The 22,784-nt window shown below is 38.8% G+C and overlaps 1 protein-coding gene across 2 annotated transcripts in view; it reads left to right on the forward strand.

Moving 5' to 3' along the window:
- The window catches only part of LOC149218711 (M28 Zn-peptidase nicastrin), a 171,813-nt gene that overhangs the window by 68,335 nt on the left and 80,694 nt on the right, over positions 1-22,784 (forward strand). For both annotated transcript variants that reach the window (XM_089384132.1, XM_089384131.1), the window contains exon 4: positions 5-108. In XM_089384132.1, coding sequence (XP_089240258.1) covers positions 5-108 — 104 coding nt within the window. The remainder of the gene's footprint in view (positions 1-4; positions 109-22,784) is intronic.

Consider the following 22,784-nt stretch of genomic DNA (forward strand, 5'->3'; position numbering starts at 1 on the left):
GCAGTACCCTGTTTATTTTGCATTTGAGGAAGAGAAGCTGAATGCAATATTAACTGATATCAAGCAGAATGATGCTACTGGGCAGCTTGCAACTGCAACAACTGGAGGGTTAGTTTCTTACATGTTGTCGTCATGCCTTTCTGGTTATGAGTACTTTGCATGGCTTTTTGATGGTATCCACATATAAATGTGCTAGATACGAGGTCATTACAATAGTCATTAACAAGTGCACTTGTGAAACTGGAGAGCTTAATTTTTGATATCATGCAAGCAGCAGGATTTACAATTGCTTTTATTTGCATTAAAATTTAAAACCTGTCTAAACATGGCTACTTTTATAGCCATCTGCTCTGAAGAGCTTTGTATCTGTGATTTATCAGTGGAGGAATTTCCATTAAACTATAAGAGATCATATAATGGAATATATGAGAATTAAATTATTTTTCACTAGATAGGCTTTGCATGTTTCCACATGCAAATATGCCAATGAAGTTGGAATATCCCTGCAAAACAAAAATCCTATCCAGGGATATTCCAGCTTCATAGATAAGGATTGTTAAGAATTGGGGCAGGTAATCATTTCTATTCCGTTTGTGTGTTTTTCTTTTTAGCACTTACCTTGGAGTTAACATAATTAAACAATGGAATTGGTGCCAAGGACAGGTTTGAAAATGTACTGCATGATACCTTAGATCTCTGAGAAGTAGTTATTCTTCCAAGAAGCTTTGCTGACATCCGTTAATGTCATTGACATATTTCTTTCTAGTTTTTCATGATTCAGTGTAGAGTATCCTAATGTTTAATGACTTGGGCTATACTATGTTTTAAGTCTCCCTTGTACAGGATTGCTGCAAAAGATGTGCATATTGTAAGTTCAGGAAATAGAAAAGGAATAACTTGCTTATCCTTTGATATGGACAGAAATTGGTAGTTCATTATTGATAAGAAATTCCAGAGTTCTTGCACAGCATCGCGAATTTATACTATCAATTCATTTCTGAGTTGAGACAAATTTTTCTTTTGCTGTCACCCTACTTTTGCGTGATACTGATTTGGAGGTAGTCTGTTTCATGATTCCCATTTGTTCAATGTCCATACTAATTCCTCTTTGGATGCAGTTGCTGTTCCCTGTCCTTGGTTTTGATAGACACCCTTTGAATGCATTTGGTCTTGAATTTGAGTTTTCTTTGTTGAGTTAACCTGATGAATAAAACTAATATCTATCATTCAGTTATTCTGAGTGTGAACTAAATAGCTTGGTTATAACCTTTTCAGTCTGAACAAAAAGCATTTCCAGATTAGAGGATTGGGTTCAGTGTTGCCTGTACCATCATTTCCCTTGGATAAAAGTTAAAACTATATCACACCAGAACAAACTCTTGTATATGGTTAAGTAAATAAATGGTTTATTTAGTGTCTGGTTTCAGGTCATGAATTTGGGCTTTCTTTAATGATTTAATTTAATGAATAAAACTGATATTCATCATTCAATTTTTCTGTCTTTGTCATAGCCTTTTCAGTTGCTGATCCCAAAGAAATTTCAGATATTAATACTGGGCTAAGATTTTCTTTATCATTCTTCTTTCAGTTGTATCTTCATTCAGCGACCTCATATGATTAACCAAATCTTGCTTTTTTGTGATGTAACATTAATTGATTCACGGTCTGATTCTTGCATTTTCAAATCTCCATCGTAGACTCTGCAACTCAGCGGCAGATGCTCCCCCATATTTATTTTTAAGAATATTCCATACTTCTATAGATGTTTCATGGAAAAGTGGCTTCAGCAACTGCACCTCCTATTGGTGAAAAAACTTCAGTATCTCTTTTATCAAGTTCCTTTCATGTTATTTTCCTGATCATATAGACCTCTGAATTCATTAGTGGGTTTATAATAGCTATTGATTACAAGATTCCATAATAATTTGTACTATTGAGCTTAGGAAATACAATATTGTTTTTTACCATTTTAATGCAAGATGAAAATCAAGCATGTGTCACTGTGTGAAAGAGAGAAATTGACACAACTTGTCCCACTTCAAACAGGGAATTCAATTATTTCTCCCTATATCAGGACTTGACCACCACCAAAAGTGATGCTTTTTATTAAAGCTAATACAATTGTGTGTTACAACACAATTATAAGAGATGTGTACTAATGACTCAACAAACAAAGATGAAATGTATATGTGTCCAACTAACATATTGAGTAATAGGTCCTTTGAGTTAATATGGCACTGTACCATGAGCTAATGTGTCTCTCCTCATCAATATGTTAGTTGGAGAGTTATGCATTCTATCCTTGTCGGTTGAGTCAATAATGAATTGGCTCATATGAGTTGAAGGACAAGACTATATTTTATTGCGTTCAATTTCTTGTTGTTCAATTATTGTTATTGTTTTTTCACAATTTCACTGATTGTTACTTTGCTTATGAACTAAGCTAATAAGAGGGATGCCTAAGTGTCCACTGTAACCTTGGCACAAATCCCACCCTTTAAGTCCAACTCCTATTAAAAGGCCATGGGGGGTTTCTTTGTCAAACACAAGTATCTTCACCCAAATTTAGTAGATCAATGTTTAGCATTGATGTAATGTCCCCAATTTTTGCATTATCTTGTGATGAGATTAGGAGGTGTTGGATAAGGTTGTCATTGATGCCAATATGATGTTTAACATTGTTGAAACTAGCCCCATGTGTCATTGATGATGGCCAGCCTTAGATACGTGTTGCCCTAGCTCTAGAAGATGCCATAATCTTAAATTGTTGTTGCAAGCCCCATGTATATGATGCCCTAGCATAAACCTTGTTGTCACTCAAAATGTATAGGTAAGATGTGACAACTAACAAGACGGGTGCTGTCACTCTAATCCCCGACCTCTCTGTTCTAGCTGTCTCTAAACAACAGGCTATGGTGTGTAGTCCCTATGGAATGTGAGAATGCGAGATTTGTTGGCAACCAAAAAATCTAGGAGACACAACTGAATGGCCTAGCCACTTGGTTGATTTAGCAAGTTTTAGAGATTAAATTATATTATTGCGTGAGACCTATGTCTTAGGGAGTCAAACACTTGCTTTATATCAATTATATACCAAATGACGGGATGAACAGTTGCTGCTTGGAGTTGCTTTGCTATCTTATATGTTATGCAAATCCTCGAACCTAGGTGAGATGCAAAAAATCTTGGTTTATTTTAATTATATGCCTCGCTAAATGTATCCCTTAATCCTTGGCTGTTTTGAGGCTAGTCTCTAAAGTAAGTTGTAGAGAGATGTCAAGGTGAAGCAAACAATGGCTTGGTTAACGATACCCCCCTTGAAATCTAACTACTTGATGCCTCCGACGCTGCAAAGGTTGTGGCTTTGACGACTACAAAGTCACCATGTTAACCACTAAAGAGGATTTATCCTTAGCAAGCTACAATAAGAAGGGTGGCCCTATCTTTCTATCAACCAAGCTTATGCTTGGAGGTTAGTTAATTAATGCAGGACTAGACGTAGGATGCAAATGAAAGATGATGAGTGCTCTGAAGGTGAGATCGCCTAATGTTCCTTAAGTACTTAATTACAATGATCTTCGATTATGACAACGAAGTACTTGGTGAAAGTTAATCCCGACCACAAGAGAAAAGTGCTTAAACTTAACAATGCAAGGAGATAAAGCCAATGGAAAATTGCTTAAGTGATAAACAAGACAAAATCAATATAATCCACAAGTAACCAATATGCGAATTAGATATACAAGAGATAGAATCAAATGTCGTACCCACAAGAGAGATTCAATTTAATCATGAACTATAACTTCACTTATCAATAGAGCATTTATCCACAATGTCACTTGAAACAATTAACCAAGGCACTTATCAATCAATTAGAGCACTTATGTGAGACAATGCAAGAGTGAAAATAGATGCCAATGGTGTAAAACAAAACTATAGATCAGCCAATAAACATGAGATTGCAGCAGTAGAAAAACGACTCAAATCACACAATTAAATGCTTATCCAAGTTTCATAAAATGTAAGGAACATAAACCAAGTGAAATTAGATAAGCTTCAGCACTTTTAGCACTGCTGCAAATTTTTATATCAGACCTTAAACTAATGCTACAGCTCTTAGAAATGATGAATTATGCCCAAAAATATAAGCCCAATAAACACAAGTGACAGTATAAATGTAAAATATGATTGTTAATGAGTTATTATGTCACTGTTATGAACTTAATCACTGCTGTAGCTCAAATATAGATGGTTGTAGCATATGAATCAGATCTGAAAACTAATTAAACAACTCACAAAATCCACTTGTATGCAATCAATATGATCCAAGATTTAATCTTTAGTGACTTAAGAGTATTCTTGAATGTCTTATATGATTAATTAATGGATTTAGGCTTAGATTTATAGTGTTTTAGTTACTGAATACACTGTTGTAATAAAATGATTCAGATTTGCATAACAGAACAAGAAGGAAAATATGGAGGAAGAGAGCAATCCCTTGGGCATAATGACCTAGTTTGTTGACTAGTTGTCCTCCAAATGGCTTGAGACTTGGGCCAATGACCTGCAACACAATTTACTAGCTGAAAACAAATAGATCAACCCTCTTATGTCTGCTTCTAGGGCATTAGTGGCTGGTTGTGGCCTTGCTTGGCAACTTGACCCTTGAAACCTTAGCCGAATAGGCTAGTTAAGCTGCAAAACCAAGTGTTAGCCCAATCCTAGGGTTGCGGCTTAGGGGAAATAACCCCTTAGGAGCTGTGACTCACGGAAATGGGGCTGTGGAAAAGGTTGCGCCCAGGCTAGGGAAGGGAGGCTGAGGTCTCCAAGAGGATGGACGACTCCCTTGGAGGGAGGTCGAGGGCTCTAGGAGGGCCAAGAGAGGGGAAACTAGGGATTATAAGGCTAAACGGCTAGGCTAGTGCTTGCAAACAAAAATTTTCTCCACGGAAATGCTGCAAGAATGCTGAATGGTGAGCTTACAAATTTGACTGAGACTAAATCTTACCCTCATGGCCTAGATTTAGCTCAAAATCCCAAGAATTTTTTTTCTCAATCACCTTGAAATTCACCTACACAAATGAATCAAAGAATTCCCAAACCCCAAATATATACAATAAAATTAACCCCAATTGCTGCACAACAAATAAGTTAGAAATAATTTACAAATTATTTACAAATATACAATGTTTTGCAAATTTAAATTTTGGACAAATATTTTGAATAATAGCAATGGATAAATGTATTTTCTGAAAAGTCAGAATATTGGCCCCAAACTTGGAGCCCAAGGGCTAGTGTACCTGTAGATCTCTATAATTTTTCTCAAGTGAAATCGTTAGATCATATGGTGAACCAAATGACCTAAGCTAAAGATATATTTTTACCAATAGAATGCTCTTATCACCGACAAATGAAATAACAATTCATATAAACCATTTAGCACAATATAGGATAGCACATAAGTAGCCATACCATAGATCAATGGAAGAAGAACACCATGAACTGAACTCCAAAGTCTTTCTATTATGATATATAAACGTTCCCAACAGAGTAATGGCTTAATACCAACATTACAAAAATTACGTTATCCAGAGATACCAAATAGAAGTAAAATGACTTCTATTTGTAGAGAAATCCCTCCAAGTGGAAATAACATATAGTTGGCTTGATCCCCGTCAAAATATTATTGACAATCGAAAATAGCTTTAGGATCTTTTAATCTTCACCGTCGTATTTTGTTTTTGAGGAAAATTGGAAATTTTCTTAAAACCAATTTTTAATTAATCCAAAAATTAATATTTTTGATTAATTTTCTCAAAAATTTGACTTTGATTTAACCACTAAGATCCAAGGGCTCAATTTTTCTTAAAATATCCATTTTTTCTTGTGGGGGACCTCCAAAAATTGACTTCCTTTTTGACCCACGAATTTTTGATTATTTTCCACTTGGAGAAATATTAATTTCTCTATAATTATTTTTTGCTCAAAATTAATTATTTTTTTTGGCTTAGGATTTAATTTTTTTTGCCAGAAAAATTAATTAATTGACACTAGAAGGGATTAATAAATTTTTTCCACCCTCAAATATTTTAGCCATGTTGTCTGATTGCAAGGGACCATGCACTAAAATATTTTTACATCAAGATATTACAATTATCTCAACCCTCAAAGGGGGAATACACATTTACATATAGACTCTCATGACATTACCCAATTCTGCGACACGATATGATTTAGTATCGAACAAGTGGTTTGTTATAAAATAATTTAGCCAAATGCGCTTAAATTATTCCCAAACCACTTTTACAAAGACTCGATATAACACTAGGACTCACCTAAGACCTTGTCAATGAAAAACTCTGTTGATTATCCATGTTTAAAAACACACATAATTTGGTGACGTTAAAAAAGCTCCTAGGATAAAATTTGTCACCAAAATCAAAGGCTTACCTAGGTGTTATTACATAATTAAATGGTCATACTAGCATCCTTTACATTACAACTTGCAGAAGTTGGGTTTACGATTGATAAAACATGTGTTCGCTGATGAATCTGAAATTTGCAAAAAATTCTTCATGTCTTCTCATTCTGCGTCCTTTGACTGTTGACAAAAATGTGGTCAACAAACCCTAAGCAGACCAATGGATGAAGAAGCTCTAGCATTATTCAAGCATCATGATGGAAGGTTGGTTGGCAAGCCCTAACAATATATGATCAAGAAGCCCTATTGAAACCAATGTTTTTAAAACCGGAACCGGTGACCGGACCGGTCCACCTAATGAACCGGTTTACCGATCGGAACCGGTCTAACCGGTACTGGTTTGGTCTAAACGAACCGGTTTTAAAAAAATACATTAAATAATTAATTTTTAATGAAACAAAACTATTTTTAAGATGTAAAACCATGATTCCAAGCCAATAGAGACAAAATATGCAAAGTTTGCTCATTTATATACCATGTAAAGGTGAATACATCAAAATGGCACCGAGTGCAATACATATCATCAACAAAATAGCAAAATACATAACAAATGAGGCTCTAAATGGCCTATAAAGTCCAAAAACATTGCTGCAAGCTATGAGGCCATTGGCCTACTACAAGTCTATAGTATACACATGATCAATCATCAAGTTCATTACCACTACTAGTAGTAGACACAAGATCATCATCAGGAGCTACACAGACATCATCTGGTTCAGAGTCTGAGGATGCCTCAGCCTGATCTGCAACCTCAGTATCAATGCCACCAATGACAATAGAAGTGGACCTAATGGAAGCACGAGTTTGTCGACCTGCATGACTAGTGCCTTCCATTGGTTCCTTGCCTTTCCTTGATGCCGCTATTGATCCTGGTTCTGATGCCACCACATAATCTGCTTCATCCCCCGCCAAAGCCATGTCGATATCAAAATCAGCCTCAAACACAGGTTCTTCAGTCTCCACCCATTCTGATGTTGGATCAATATCGTCCAACACAATGGGATCTAGATCAGGAGTTTTTCTTATCATTTGGAGCTCTAATTGCATTTATTGTTTACCCCCAAACCATGAAATCCTGAAAACCATTAAGTCTGCTGAATTTTGAGTGAAATCTAAAATTCTAGTTTCTCCATATGAAATCCAATGAGGTCGAAACCACTCTCAAACATCCTGAGTCATTTCATGGTAATGTTAAAAATTTAAGTAAAAGGATGAAAATTAAAATTAAAGGAAATGTCACTTTTACTTTAAGAATTTAACATTACCATTAATTGCCAACATTGTTAGGGTTGAAACACCCTTAGTCTCCCCCCCCAAAACCCCTCAAACACAGTCAAAAACATGTTTTTTTAACTTTATGGTGGTTGTGCCTAAAACCGGCCGGTTTAGGACAAAACCGGCCGGTTTGTAACAAACCGGCCGGTTTTGTCCTAAACCGGCCGGTTTTCACCGGTTAGGGCCAAAAATCAGGCAAATGAAGGGTCTGACCGGGTTTTTAGGCCGGTTCGGACCGGCCAGCTAGCTAACCGGCCGGTTTGACCGGTTACCGGTTTTTAAAACTATGATTGAAACACTAAGTGGAACTAATTTGAAGTTAGAATTAAGAAAGGACTTGTAGGTTGTGAGCCACAAACTAAATCCAATAATGAGGATCCTAATTCACATAAATAGAAAAGAAGAAATCTAGTTCCACCGGACTTCAATTATTAGTTGAAAAGTGCCATGTTAAAAACTAGATTTCGACTAGACTTGAATCTATGGCTTAAGTTTTGTGGATATACATTTTTTCTGTGGTATCTGTTATGTAAAATTCAAATCCCTGTTGATGGCCCTGAGGTTCTTAAATGCGGATCTGTAGCACCTGGAATTATGGATTTGTGACATTTAAAAAATTCAACCTGTGGCATTTCAAACCTCACGGACCTGTGGACCGACTCCTAGCAAACTCGGTCCAGTAACAAATCTGTAACCAATTTCGGATCTTGAAGCAACCTCTTGCAACCTTCGGCCTTTTGCAAATCATCTCTATCACAACTTGTGGAAATCAGCCCCGAGGCTAACTCAGGCCTGCAATTCAGTGTTTGTCACTAAAGCTTAAATGTATTAGTTTTTTTTGATGTTCTGTGGTGACTTTGGTGTTCTGTTTTGGTGTTCTTTGGATCTGCTACATGTTGATTTTGGGTAACATCGGATGTGCTCTAGCTTCAAAATTTTGTGGAGAGACTAGAACACATGAGATCTCCAAGACCCAGAAATCGTTTGGTGAAATTCCACCCAGATTGTCTTTTATTAACATAATTAATATTTTTAATTGGGTTACGAAGTCTAAACTTAGGAAAATAAAAGTATTAATGGGTCTTAATGAAAATATGGGTGAAAAGCTTCTAAGAGACGAGGATCAAGTCTAATTTAATCTTTTAGTTGTTGATTAGAGACTTAATCTCGGTTGTTGATTCATCAACATGAAAAGTATAAGAGGAGGCTTGAGGGTCAGTTGGAGATACACTGAGTGAGCATATTGATCAGTAAGTTCGATTTTTTGGGGCACAGTTTGCTGAGATAATCGAACCAGTGCTCTGTTGCAGTGAGGGGCAGAAGCAGAGATTTGGATTGAAAAGTAAGTTTCGAGCGAAAGAGTACGTGGCAGAGGGGCAACTTGAGCAACAAGAAGACAACATAGAGGCCTACGCAGCCCAGGAGGGGCTCACGCAGATCTTACGCAGTCCAGGACGGGCTCATGCAGTCGCAGTGCAGAGTGTCGTTATAGTCCGAGATTTTGCTGGGAAAGCAAAGTTCTGAGGTAGGGCTGAATGACAGTCTTCATCCAACTGATCGATCCTACAGTTGGGGTGACACAGTCCTTTAGAGGTAGGACGCAAGTCCACGCAGTGATTGTGTAGGGACTACGTAATATTTGCTGGGAGGGTGCTAGATCGCTCATTGGATCAATCGTGGCTTGGGACTAGGTAAACCCTCGTATGTATTTCTTGCTGCCATGATTTCTTTGTAAGATTTGCTGGTGTGAGAGGCAACCTGTTGTATTCAGATTCTGTTTGTTTAATATTATAAAACCCTCTATCTGCTGCACCGGTTTTCCCAAGTTGGGTTTTTCTGGGGACATATTGTCAAAAAATAATGGTGTCCCTTATGTGTGTGTCCAATTATTGCTTCAGTTTATGATCTGTATATCAGTATAGATTGCAGTAGTGTTTACATCAATGTTTATGTAGTTAAATAACTTGTTGAATGAAATAACAAGTAGGAGATGTTAAACCAGTCACTGCAATAGGATTTCTGTTTCTAGATTTAGAAATTTTCACACTACAACCATAAGAGTTTTGGACCTTAATTTCGTTTTTCTTTAAGTCTTGTTAAAGGGCTATTTGGAAGGGGCACATATGGAACTGATTCTAAGATCATCATTGGAGAAGTTTGAAGGCAGTCTTGAATCTGAGGCATTGAAGGAACAGACCCTGCAGTGTATCAAAACATAGCAGATCTTGTGACAAACTTTGAAGAAACTTGTGAAGACAATCTCGTGGTAGACTTTGAAGAATCTTGTAAAGCATTTTTTGGAACACCTTTTGAGCATCTTTAATTAGACCTCTTAAGGAAGCCCTATTGGAGAGACATCACAAAGAGATCATGAAGAACATTGTGTAGCAAACCCTGAAGTAATCTTGGGGGAAATCTAGAGGCAATCTTTTGAAGTATTGCTTGGAGCATCATCCCTTGAAGTAGCATTGTTGAAGCTCTGATGAAGTAGTCTTTGAAGAAGCTTGCTTGTGTAGATATGAAGAATAAAGAAACACATACTAAGCCATGTTGAAGATGACCTTGATGGACTAGCCCCTAGAGAATTTTGGACAATAGTTGAAGCAAGATCTTGGAGTTGTTGAAGAGCATATTGGAAATCCCGAAGAAGTAACTAAAACCATCTTGAAGAACTAAAGCCAAGGGTTGGAGCCCTAGAGGATTTGAGTCCTCAAGAAGACCAAGTTGGAGCCTGAGCCAGTAGAGAGGATTGGAGTACTCAAGAAGACCAAGTTGGTGCTTGGTGAAGTGTATGGTGGATACTAGTTGATATGAAGATTGGAGTCTTCATCTAGGGTTGAAGCCTTGAACGGTCGTTGTACTTGATTCGTTGTAAAGGGGATTGGAGTCCTTCGTCATTATTGTTAACAAATTTATTCTTTTATTGTTCATTTTGTGTTCTACTTTTAAGAGATCATAACTGGTAAAATAACAATTGTAAAAGGAAATTTTGATTCACCCCTCCTCTCAGTATTTCCAATAGGAGGAGTCTCTAGAGCTTATGTCAGCGAGGTCACAGGAGTTGGATTACATTGTTGGTGGGCCAGGAGGGTTTTGAGGAGTTCTACATGGTTTGATTGAGATCGTTTGCCATATTTCACCATCACGATTAGTTTCGCACAGTGCGATCTTGGTTCTGTTGCATTTCGACGATTCCCATAAATCGGGGTTATTAAAACGCAATTTTTAATTAATTATCTTTAAGGTGTTGTTTTAGGGTGATTACTTGGAGAAACACCTTAAGGTAATAGTTCGTTGGAATCGGGGCGAAAATATTTACAAGGCAGAATGATAAAAAGGGGCATTGGATGGTTGGCTAAGTCACCTGACACGGGGACACGTGACACAAAGGAAACATGGATTCGAGTGTCGAACACGGACATGTTGACCCCTCGGAATAAGAGACGTTATATATATATTAAAAATTAGATATTTCTTACACAAATTCTCATTCATGATACAAATTCATTGATTCAAGCATAGAACTTCATCTAGATTTAAGTTTTACAAAGTAACATTATGCATACAAATACAATTGTGACATAAATGATAAATCACAATACATATTCAATTCATCAATGATCCAATAGGAGAAAGACAAGATACTGTAATGTTCTCATTAAGTCATCAAAATCAAAATGTGTTACAATAGGTAGTACAATGGCAAATATAAATAACAAATACAAAACAACTACAAGTATACAAGCCTCAACTCAGTAGGTAGCTCATGAGTCATCAATTCTCATCATCAAAATCAAAATCATTGTACTCATCATCATGGTCACCATCGCTCTCCTCTATATCCAAAGTCATCTCTACATCGCTGGTGTGGAGGATGACCCCTCTACAGTATCACCATCATCAAATGTGACAGGCTCTAGCATTGGCTCATCTACATCTAAGTTGGCCAATGCCAACTCAACACTTCTGTCCAAACCCATATCATTAGGAAACACATCCTACATCTTTGTCTTTCCCTTCAACCACTCATTCCTCTGTCTGTAAATAAGAGGAAGGTTGGTGTGCGTATACGCTATTGTCTTTCCCCTGGACTACTAAAGCTTGCTCTTCTTGACACTATAGAAATTCCCATACGTGCTCCAATTCCTCTTGCAACAAGAGGATGAAGTCACCTGAGAGAGGAACCTCATGGCTAAGTGCTGTAAAGGAGGGCTTGTTGCGCCATGAGTTACGCACCAAGAATAGGGCTTCGTAGCTCTCCTGTCTCTAATCACCTCATATCCTGCAAATCGACTAGTGCCAGTGGAAAAATATGCAAAGGCATCCTCCACCTCATCAAGGGGCGCTCTATCCTGAAAATCACACCTGAATGCATCTTTCCTCCCTTGTGAGATTCCACCATCCATGTGAGGAGTGAATCTGTGAGAAGGTCCACCATTCAACCATTCATGGTTGTAGTATTTTGGGTTCAATAAGTGAGGCAAACAATGTACATGTGTGCAATTGTTGTCCCATCTGCTGACAAGAATATCTTGTATGGTGGTGAAGAAGGCCTCTGATGTTGTCTCATACTCGGGGCACTCACTCTATAAAATAATGCTCCTCACGGACTTCATCATGGAATCCCATCCCTCATAAACCTCTCAGAGGATGGGTTGGTCTGTATCTACAAATCGAAGCAAAGAAATGATAGGGTCCATGATCTTAATAAGTAGATCTACCCTCTCCCAACAAGCATCATCTAACACTGTGTCCTTAACTCTTTTTGAGGCTGCTTGATCTGTCTTTCTCTAGAAAGACCAAAACTTTGAAATAACCATGGCCCCAAGAGCGGACTTGACCTCCCTCAACCTCTTCAACATGATGAATGAAGAGGCAAACCGTGTATCCGCAATCTTCAACAATGATAGTTTGGTGTACTCCTTGTAGATAGTGAGGGCATTTGTATGATTTTATATGAAGTTGCGGATATGCCGTGCATCCTCAATAATGCTTCCAATCCAAAGCACATCAGAAACAATAGATTTAAGTGTTAAGTTCAATGAATGGGCAATGCAAGGTGTCCAAAACACTTGTGGTTATTTAGCTTACGCAATCATGCCAGTAGCCTTGCAAACAGGTACATTATCTGTAATTATTTTCACACAAGAATCAACACCTACATCTTCAATAACTTGAATAAACAACTCACCCATATATTGTGCATACTTGTGTTGTCCAAGTGCATCCATTTATTTCAAGAAAACTGGACCATTCAAGGAAGACACCATGAAGTTGATGAGTGGGTGTCATGTTGGATCTGTCCATCCATCAGAAATAATGCTAACCCCATATGTTGGCCACGCTGATTAGTAGGTTCAATCATTTTGTCCACCTCTTTTTTTGCCTTCATCAACAATGTGGTTCTAAGCTTCTCTGACCCAGGAGGCACATACCTTGATGGAGCCCTTTGAGTTAGAGCTCAACACATCTCAATAAATAGAGGTGAGCATGCAACATTAAAGGATATGAAGTTTTGATAGAAAAAAAGGCAACGGTGAGATCAAGCTCTTCCTGTTTCTCTTTTCGAAAATTTTTGTCCATCGGACCAAGTGCAATTGCCTTTCTTTTTGCTGCTTGTTCTCCACCAAAACTCTCAAATGGGAATTTGTTGTTGCTTTTCCTCAAGAATGGAAGGGGGTCATCATTCTTGTTTTTTGAGATTTTGCAGCCACATTTGCCATACCAACATTGGTCTCTCTTTCCATTTCTTTCCTCTTTGCTAAAGACACCTTTGTACAAGCTGCAATTCCACAACTTGGTAAAAACCAACAAATGAACTTTCACACGTAAATATGTGCTCATGAAATTAGTGTTGCAATAGCTACATTTCCAAGCAACATTGCCTCCTCCCTTCATCTTGTTGCCTGGCCCTTGCTCTCTTGTGACGTATTTCCACAAGGGATATTTCTTATCTTGAGGCCGCTGTCTTCCCTCAACATTTGATGCTGCTATTGCAGCCTCACTTGCAATAGAGGGAACACTTGTAGTAGACCCGGATGAAATTGGAACAGGAGGGGCATCTCTAATGGGGACATTCTTCCCCTTCCTTTGCCCCTTCCCTGCTGCCCTTGATTGAGCCATGAATGCTTAAAAAAAATAAACAAAAGATGCACAAATTTGTATAAGAAATGCACATGCAAAATAGAGAGAAAATGCACTTACCTGTTGCTTGAATCTCCTTTGAAATGCTCCCACACCCTTTGCTCTTTTCTCTCTTACACCCATAGCAAACCCACAAGCAAGAGGAAAGGTAAATGTGGAAATAGAATGGCCAAATCGGCCTTTTAATGTTGCACGGAAGTCACTTTTTCGGGATAGTGTCCTAGAATCGGGACACGATTGTGTCACGATCTGACACAATAGGAAGGACACAAATTTGACCGAATTGTGTCCGATTCGCCCAATTTGGGCCACGAGAGGGCAGGGGGACGAATCCGGTTTCAAAGCTGGCTGGTGTGACCATGGAGGCGAATTAAGCATTTTTCCGCAGTTAAAAGTGGCTTTAATTAGTTAATAAAAGTCACTTTATTAAATAAAGAAAGGAAAAGTGCTTTTAATATTTAATTGGAGGGAAAAGGTAAATGAGCTATACAAATGGAAATGAGGGGCTCTCTCCTCATTCATTCACTTTCGTTTTGAGAAAAAGAACTCTTGGAGAGTTTTTGGAGAGAGTTTAGGGTCTGGAAAACCCTAGCCGCCATAACTGGTTTCAATGTTGAAACTTTACAGTTTAACTGATCAAGGAGTGAGACCACTCAGATTTCACCATTGGGATTCAAAGGAGAAGGAGATTTTCAGGAGACATTGAGGTAGAAATGTGTTATTAGTTGATTTTATTGTTTGTCTTGGTATTTTCTATTTCATTCTTTTAGGTTGGAGACAAATCTACTGAATGCCAAGAACCCAAGACCAAACATAGATTAGTTCTGCTGAGAAAGAGGGATTCGAACAAGTGTTTAGGAGGTTGTACTTTCAGTGGTTGTTAGAGGTCGAAATCCCATCCCAAAGAGGACAAGTTCATTTTTTCTTAGAGAACTGAGTTAGCACTTCTTTCCCTGGCTGAGTTAAAGTCAAGGAAGGTTTTTCTGCTTCAGAACACAAGCTGAGTTCCATATTTCACACTCGGGTCGAGTTATTCCTCCATCTTTGGTTGAAGTTTGACTGCAAGTGGGTGTTGATTTTTGGTAGCATCGGATGTGCTCTAAGTCTCAAATTTTGCAGGGAGGCTTAGACACATGCATTCTCCAATACCTAGAAATCGTTTTGGGAAATTCAACCTAGAAATAGTTTTATTAAAATAATTAATTATTTTTAATGGGACCCTAAGTCTAAACTTAGGAAATTAAAATAAGTAATGGGTGTTAATCTAAACTGTGGGTGAAACTTCTAGGAGAAGGCGAAGATCAAGTCAATATGATCCTAGCCATTGATTAGAATCTAATCGGGGCCGTTGATTGATCAACGAGATGATTATAAGAGGAGACTTGATGGGCACTTGGAGAACACACTAGAGGCAGATACTCATTTACCTGAGTAAGATCGATTTTCTCACTGGTCGAAGTTCGGAAAGAGAAAATCAAATCAGAGGGAGAGTTGCAGGTGAGAAAGGGAGTGAGGGTATCAACATCCCCTTTGAGAGTGCAAGACAACATGATGCAGAGTAGGAATAGGTTGACACAGAAAGAGGCAGCACAAAGGCAAGTTGACACAAGCACTATGTGGGCAGTGTGGGAAAATTGACGCAGAGGGATGCAGAAGGATTCAGAGGAAAGAGGGGTACTTCACCTGGATCAGAAATTTGTCAAGAAGCGTCTGTAAATTTTCTCACTCTTGTTTTGCTGGTTGTAATTTGTACATGAGATTTTGTTGAAGAATAATAATGAAACCCTCATCTGCTGCACCGGTTTCCCACATTGGGTTTTTTGGAGGACGATTGTCCAAAAATAACTGTTATTGTGATTGTATTTGTGCCAGTATTTTCTCTTGCATTTACTTTCCGCAATATTTTAATTGTGAAGGCTGTAGTAGAATATATTTCGATATTTGCCGCAAGAACACTGTGAATAAATTAGTTATGGGATAATAAGTAGAAGAAATAATATTAATAACTGAAGTAAGATTTCTATTTAGAAATTTTCACATGGTATCGGAGTTGAGGTGAAGCAGAAGAAAGAAGCCGGAAGACCCAACGTTGAAGGAAAAAAGGAATTTAAAATTCTTGCAGGGGTAGTAATTCGAATTTCCAAGGGGCTTGCGCAGTTCAAGCCAAGAGACTCTGAGAGAGTAGATAGAGGGGTAAGTCTTCCTGATCGAAATCTGTCAGTGCAAAAGGAACAACGCAATAAAAGATTCAGCGAGAGGGGTTGTCTCAGGTGGGATGCAGTTTTTCCTGCAGCAGTTGCTGGGGCAGGATAGCGTCAGAAATTGGCACAAGATGGATACTCAAAGTGTCTCAGAGTTGTCTACCAGATTAGAAGAAGAATTCACATGCCTAGCAAATTCAGTGTCAACAGATGTTTGGTACATTGATAGCGGGGCTTCAACTCATATGACGGGAGTACGAGAACATTTCTCGAGCTATCAAGAAGAACAAATGGACTTCCAAATTACTATGGGAAACATAATGAAATGTACTCCAGTAGGGAGAGGCACCATAGCATTTCAGACGGGCGCATGGACGAGCATCTGAGTCACCAATGGCACTGATAGGCAACAACTATAATGGTGAGAAGGAATGAAATGAATTATGGCACAGGGGAATGGGACACTTACACCATGGAGCACTGAGAATGCTCAGAGAGTCTATTACAGGAGTACCAACCCTTAGTAGTGAGCATGATGACTTATGCCGAGGATGCGGGCTAGGGAAGTACGCTAAAGCAAATTTTTCTAGAAGTAACAATAGGGCAGAATGTGTATTGGAATTGATACACTCAAATATCTACGGTCCAATTTCCACAAGAGCTCTTAGTGGTGGCAAATACTTCGTCACTTTTATTGATGATCACTCTAGAAAAACCTGGATCTATTTCTTAAAGACCAAGGGTGAGGTCTTTGATCTGTTTAGAGAGTTTAAGGCTCTCGTTGAAAACATTACAAGGAAAAGATAAAGGTATTGCGTTCAGATAATGGTGGAGAATATACGGACAGAGACTTCACAGATTTCTGCGCAAAGGAGGGCATCAAAGGAGAGTGGACAACTCCATTAAAACCAGAACATAATGGAGTAGCAGAACGAAAAAATATAAATATTGTTGGCGCATCCAAAGCTATGTTGTATGATTAGGATCTACTTAAGTATTTATGGGCAGAAGCTTGCAACACAATGGTGTATATCTAGAATAGAACTCATAGAGCATTGGGGAAGAAAACGCTTGAAGGGGTTCTTCACAGGGAAGAAGCCGAAAGTCAGTGATCTCAAGATATTTGGAAGCGTGGCATACTGTCACATTCCAGACGAGAAGCGCAATAAATTGGATTAGACTGCAAAAAAGGGGTATCTCGTAGGATACATCGAGACCTCAAAAGCATACAGAAGATTCCTAGCAACAGGAAGATTGTAGTGAGACAGGATGCAAAGTTCATGGAGGATATAACTTTCAGGAAATCTTGTGAGATGCTAATAGAAGACCAGTCAGGAGATGTTCCACTAGTCTAGGAGCAGCAAGGAGGACAGGCAGGACTCACCAGTGGTAGAACCAACAAAGAAGTACGACAGACACTGAGGGACACAGAGGAGTTTGTTGGAGCTCCTAGAACCGAGAAAAGGCAGCGGAGACAACCTGACAGATACCAGGGATTGGTAGCTCAGTTTGAAGAACCCTCTAGCTTTCAGGGCACTGTTCAACACCAAGTATGGGTGGATGCCATGGTAGAAGAGTACAACTCTATCATGATGAATGATGTATGGGGAGTAGTACCTAGACTAAAAGAGAGATCACTTGTAGGATCAAGATGGATCTACAAGATCAAGTATGTTGCAGATAACAATATAGAGAAGTACAAGGCTAGGTTTGTGGCAAAGGGGTATGCTCAGAAAAAAGGAATAGACTATGAAGAGACCTTCGTCCGAGTTGCCCGTTACAGCTCTATCAGATCTGTTATATCCCTAGCATCTCAAATGGGATGGGAGATTCACCAGATGGATGTTAAGACAACATTCTTGAATGGGGTGATAGAAGAGGAGGTGTATATAGAACAACCCGAAGGCTTCAAAACTCATTAGAAGAGAACTCATGTTTGCAAATTAAAGAAAGCCTTGTATGGGCTCAAGCAGGCACCCAGAGCATGGTATTGTCAGATTGATAGTTACTTGAAGCAGTTGGGATTTGTCAAAAGTGATGCTGATCCAAATCTCTACTATTTGATGGTAGAGAATGAGCCACTTATTCTGGTATTATATGTGGATGATTTGCTTTTAACAGGATCATCCAGGCTCATACAAGATTGTAAGAAGAATCTTGAAGCTGAATTGGACATGAAGGATATGGGGTTGATGCCTTATTTTCTGGGGAGATCTTCCTTGGGTAAGGAAGATATGCTACAGAGATTCTGAAGAGATTCAGAATGTAGGACTGTCGACCCATGGCTACTTCCATGATCACCAACTGTAAGAAAATAGATGCATCAAGAGACAAGGAAGTGGACCCCACCTTGTACAGACAACACATTGGGTCGCTTATGTATCTGGTCAACACTAGGCCAGACATTTGCTTTGCTGTCAACACTCTTAGTCAGTTCATGGTAGAACCAAAAAGGGTGCATTGGGCAGCAGCTAGACACATTCTTAGATATGTGCGTGGAACAGTCAGATATGGGTTGAAATACTCCCGAGGGGAGGACGTCAGATTGAATGGGTTCACGAATGCAAATTGGGTAGGTAGTTCTATAGATCGAAAAAGTACCTCGAGGTACTGCGTTAGTGTTGGATCAGGGATGATATCTTGTTGCAACAGGAAGCAAATGTCGGTAGCTCTGAGCTCAGTAGAAGCAGAATATATGGTAGCCAGCACAACTACGTGCAAATCTATATGGCTTAGAAAATTTCTTGTGATCTTATTCAGAAAAAGGATGGAAGCGACTAGGGTGTACTGTGATAATCAAAGTTGTATCAAACTCTCTGAGAATCCAATATTTCATGATCGGTCAAAACACATTGATATCAAATGTCACTTTATCAGAGATTGTGTTCAGCGTGGGGCAATACAGCTGCAGTATGTCCCCACATGAGATCAGGTAGCAGACATACCCACAAGGGCTCTAGGAAGAGCTAAGTTCATTCAGTTCAGAGAGCAAATGGGTATGGTAGAGAATCCATTTCAGTAGCAAAAACAAGTGACTTCTCATTTATAGTGACAAAGGGAGTTGCAGTGTTGACAAGTGGCAGGGTCAGCAACAATACAGATGCAACATTTGCACAATAGTTGGTGGATAGGATGTCAGACATCAGCAAGCGTAGGGGGAGATGTTACAGAACAAGGCGATGCTTCAACAGGTTGCATTACTAGAGCACATTCCTCACTAAGAGGGAGTGTTGATTTCTGGTAGCATCGGATGTGCTCTAAGTCTCAAATTTTGCAGGGAGGCTTAGACACATGCATTCTCCAATACCTAGAAATCGTTTTGGGAAATTCCACTTAGAAATAATTTTATTAAAATAATTAATAATTTTTAATGGGACCTTAAGTCTAAACTTAAAATATTAAAATAATTAATGGGTATTAATCTAAACTTGGGTGCAACTTCTAGAAGAAGGCAGAGATCAAGTCAATATGATCCTAGCCATTGATTAGAATCTAATCTGGGCCGTTGCTTGATCAACAAGAGGATTATAAGAGGAGACTTGATGGGCACTTGGAGAACACACTAGAGGTAGATACGCAGTTACCCGAGTAAGATTGATTTTCTCACTGGTCAAAGTTTGACAAGAGAAAATCGGATTAGAGGGAGAGTTGTAGGTGAGAAAGGAAGAGAGGGCATCAACATCCTTTGAGAGCGAGACAGAAAGACGCAGAGTAGGAATAGGTTGACACAGAAAGAGGCAGTGCAAAGGCAGGTTGACACAAGGATTGCGTGGGCAGCTAGACGCTGGGCCAATGTGGGAAAATTGACGCAGAGGGATGCAGAAGGATTAAGAGGAAAGAGGGGTACTTCACTTGGATCAAAAATTTGTCAGGAAGCGTCTATAAATTTTCTCACTCTTGTTTTGCTGGTTGTAATTTGTGCATGAGATTTTGCTAAAGAATAATAAAGAAACCCTCATCTGATGCACCTGTTTCCATAAAAATGGTGCCCAGAGTGACTTGGTATCACAGGAAAATTGCCCAAAATGACTAATTATCACATGATACTTTGCACAAAAGATTCCTTGCCACAAAGATGATACCAAAGTGAACTCGCTGCTTCAAAAAATTAACTCACTGTCACAGAAATCCAAATTTTCTACGAGTTTTTCACCGTTCACCACAATGCTTCACGAGTTCTTCACAGTCTTCTCTAAAGCTCACGAGATGTGAATATTTTGTTCTTCGTTTTTTATTTTTTTATTTTTATATCTCAGTGAATAATTCGTTTCCAATGATTATCTTGATTTATATTTATAGGAATTACAACATATTTGAAAGGTTGTGTCTTTTTGTTTTAAAGAGCCGACATAAGTTAGAGGAATTGACTTGCGAATTAATGGAGCCAACCAACTTGTACATGTTATGTGACATAATATGGAGAGCCAATATGTATTATGTAATGTATGTGGTAGAGTCGACCAATTAATGCTATAAAATCTTTTGGCAACTTAATTTAATTGTGTAGACGTCCAACGTTAAAATTTTTATGCTTGTACATGTTCTTTTATACAGCGTTTTGGAAACATAATTTAGTTATGTATTGTCATGGTTTCATATGTACGTTAGGTAATTATTTTATATGCTGGTTATATGTATTTGTTGTTTAAAGGTTAGATTTATATTTGAAACATCATTCAGGGCTTAAGACATCAAAATATAATGCTAGGGTTTCTTCAATAATTAGGGTTTGTAAGGTTTCATCATTATATAGTTGGGGTTTGCTCATCATGCTAAGGATTCTTGCTAGGGTTTGCTTCTAGGGATAGGGTTTACTCCATGACACATAGGGTTTTCACATATACATCTAGGGTTTTAGTATTGCATTATGCTTAGGGTTTCATGGGCACCATCCATCATTCAACCAATTCTAGATTAGGGCATTTCAGGCAATTAGGGTTATGACATTTTTAGGGTTTTAACTATCTTCAACAATGCCATATTGACATCAATGAAAACTTTGATCAACAGGGGAGTCCATTCCCGGGCTTCCATAAAGCTTTATTTGCAGCATAATTTCCCGTCGTGCATACTACCAGGGCCTAGAGGTAGTTCGAGTAACAAAATTTGGCACAACTACAATGATTTGGGTGAGCTAGAAAACTATAGGTGGATTTCCTATCTTGGAGCTGGAGTTTTGGTGACATTTTGCAGCGCTGGTGTTGGGCCATTCTTGTGGACTGAATTCACTCATTTTTGGCAGTGTGTGAGGGTTTCTGGGCAGAGCCTGTGTAGGTATAGGAGAGGAGTTGATCCGAAGGGCCAAGGGTTGGAAGGATTTGGGTTTCCAGAGATAATTCCACAATGTAGCTTGGAGACTTCTTCAATGGTGGATTTGGGGCTGCTTTAGCAACAATGTTAGCCAGCAGTGCATATAGCCAACAAGAGGGCCACTTCACCACTTGGAGGGCTTTCTCATCACCTGGAATCAACCCAAACCATTGCCTGGTTTTTATGGGTTTTAGGAGAGGAGTCCGGGGCGAAAGTTCTAGTTGGCAACCGACAACAGTTTCGAGCCATTTCCTCATTTGGGCCTGAGATATTTCACCTGGGTTTGCATAGCCTGCATAACAAGCCCAACTTCTATCATTCCTTCTGATTTTATGTACCTAGTGTGAAAATTCCTTGAATGCAACAACTAGAATTTATTCCTTTAACTCATTGATTATGCAATTTATTTTGTTACGATAAAATAACGGATAAATCACATTGCAATTTCTTCACAATAATTTTTTTTCGGAAAATAAAAACTAGAACTGAGAAAATAGAGTGTACACACAATAAAATTTACAACGTTATTTTTGGATAATTGTCCTTGGAAAAACCCAATGTGGGAAAACCGATGCAACAGATGAGGGTTTTATTATTATTCTTCAACAACAAAATTCTGAGTACAATATCTGAATGCCGAACTAGCAATCCTCTCCTGAGAAAATAATGGCAAAACTATTGAGAGAAATTTTCCCTTCTCCACAAGCAATCCTACAACAAGATTCCTACTGAAAGTGGCCCTTGAATGCCCTTGCGCAGGCCTCTGCGTAGCCTGTAACTCGCATTGCCTGAAATTGCGTTTGAATCAGTCATTCTGCTTGTTTCTACCTCTGGAAGTGATTCTCTGGCCCTCTGGAAAATTATCTTGGTCTCCGAAAACTAAATCAACATCTTCTCTGGCTGAATCAAAGTGCCTTCTTAGGGCTCTTTGCATAGGCCCCTACGCAACCTCTTGTGGAATAATTTCGACCTCCTCTGGCTAACTCTTCCGACACTGGAAACCTTAGTCGAAGTATCTACTGCTGCTCCTCTGCCTTTGCTAGATCTCTGGCTCGAATTCACTTCCCGACTGAATCTCCTCTCTGGAAAATTCGATTTGCCTAGATCACCCACTAGCTCAATGTGTCTAACTCCAACCCATCGTCTTGCTCTTATAATCTGTCTTTGGTGGACCAACAACCATGATTAGATCTCCGACTACAAAAACTAACACTCCCTCTCAATAGGGAAGGTATTCTCTCCCATAACATCTTCCCCTACACTGCTGGTGTTTGACAACTGTGACAACATGTCACCGTCCAAATGTATCTGGTTTGATGTTAACTAGATACACGAGGGAACCGATAAGATGTCTATACAAGGTCAAATCAACG

This window comes from Pinus tabuliformis, chromosome Q, assembly GCF_031772625.1.
Source record: "Pinus tabuliformis cultivar Carrire ecotype Pingquan chromosome Q, CPIR1, whole genome shotgun sequence".
Taxonomy (NCBI): domain Eukaryota; kingdom Viridiplantae; phylum Streptophyta; class Pinopsida; order Pinales; family Pinaceae; genus Pinus; species Pinus tabuliformis.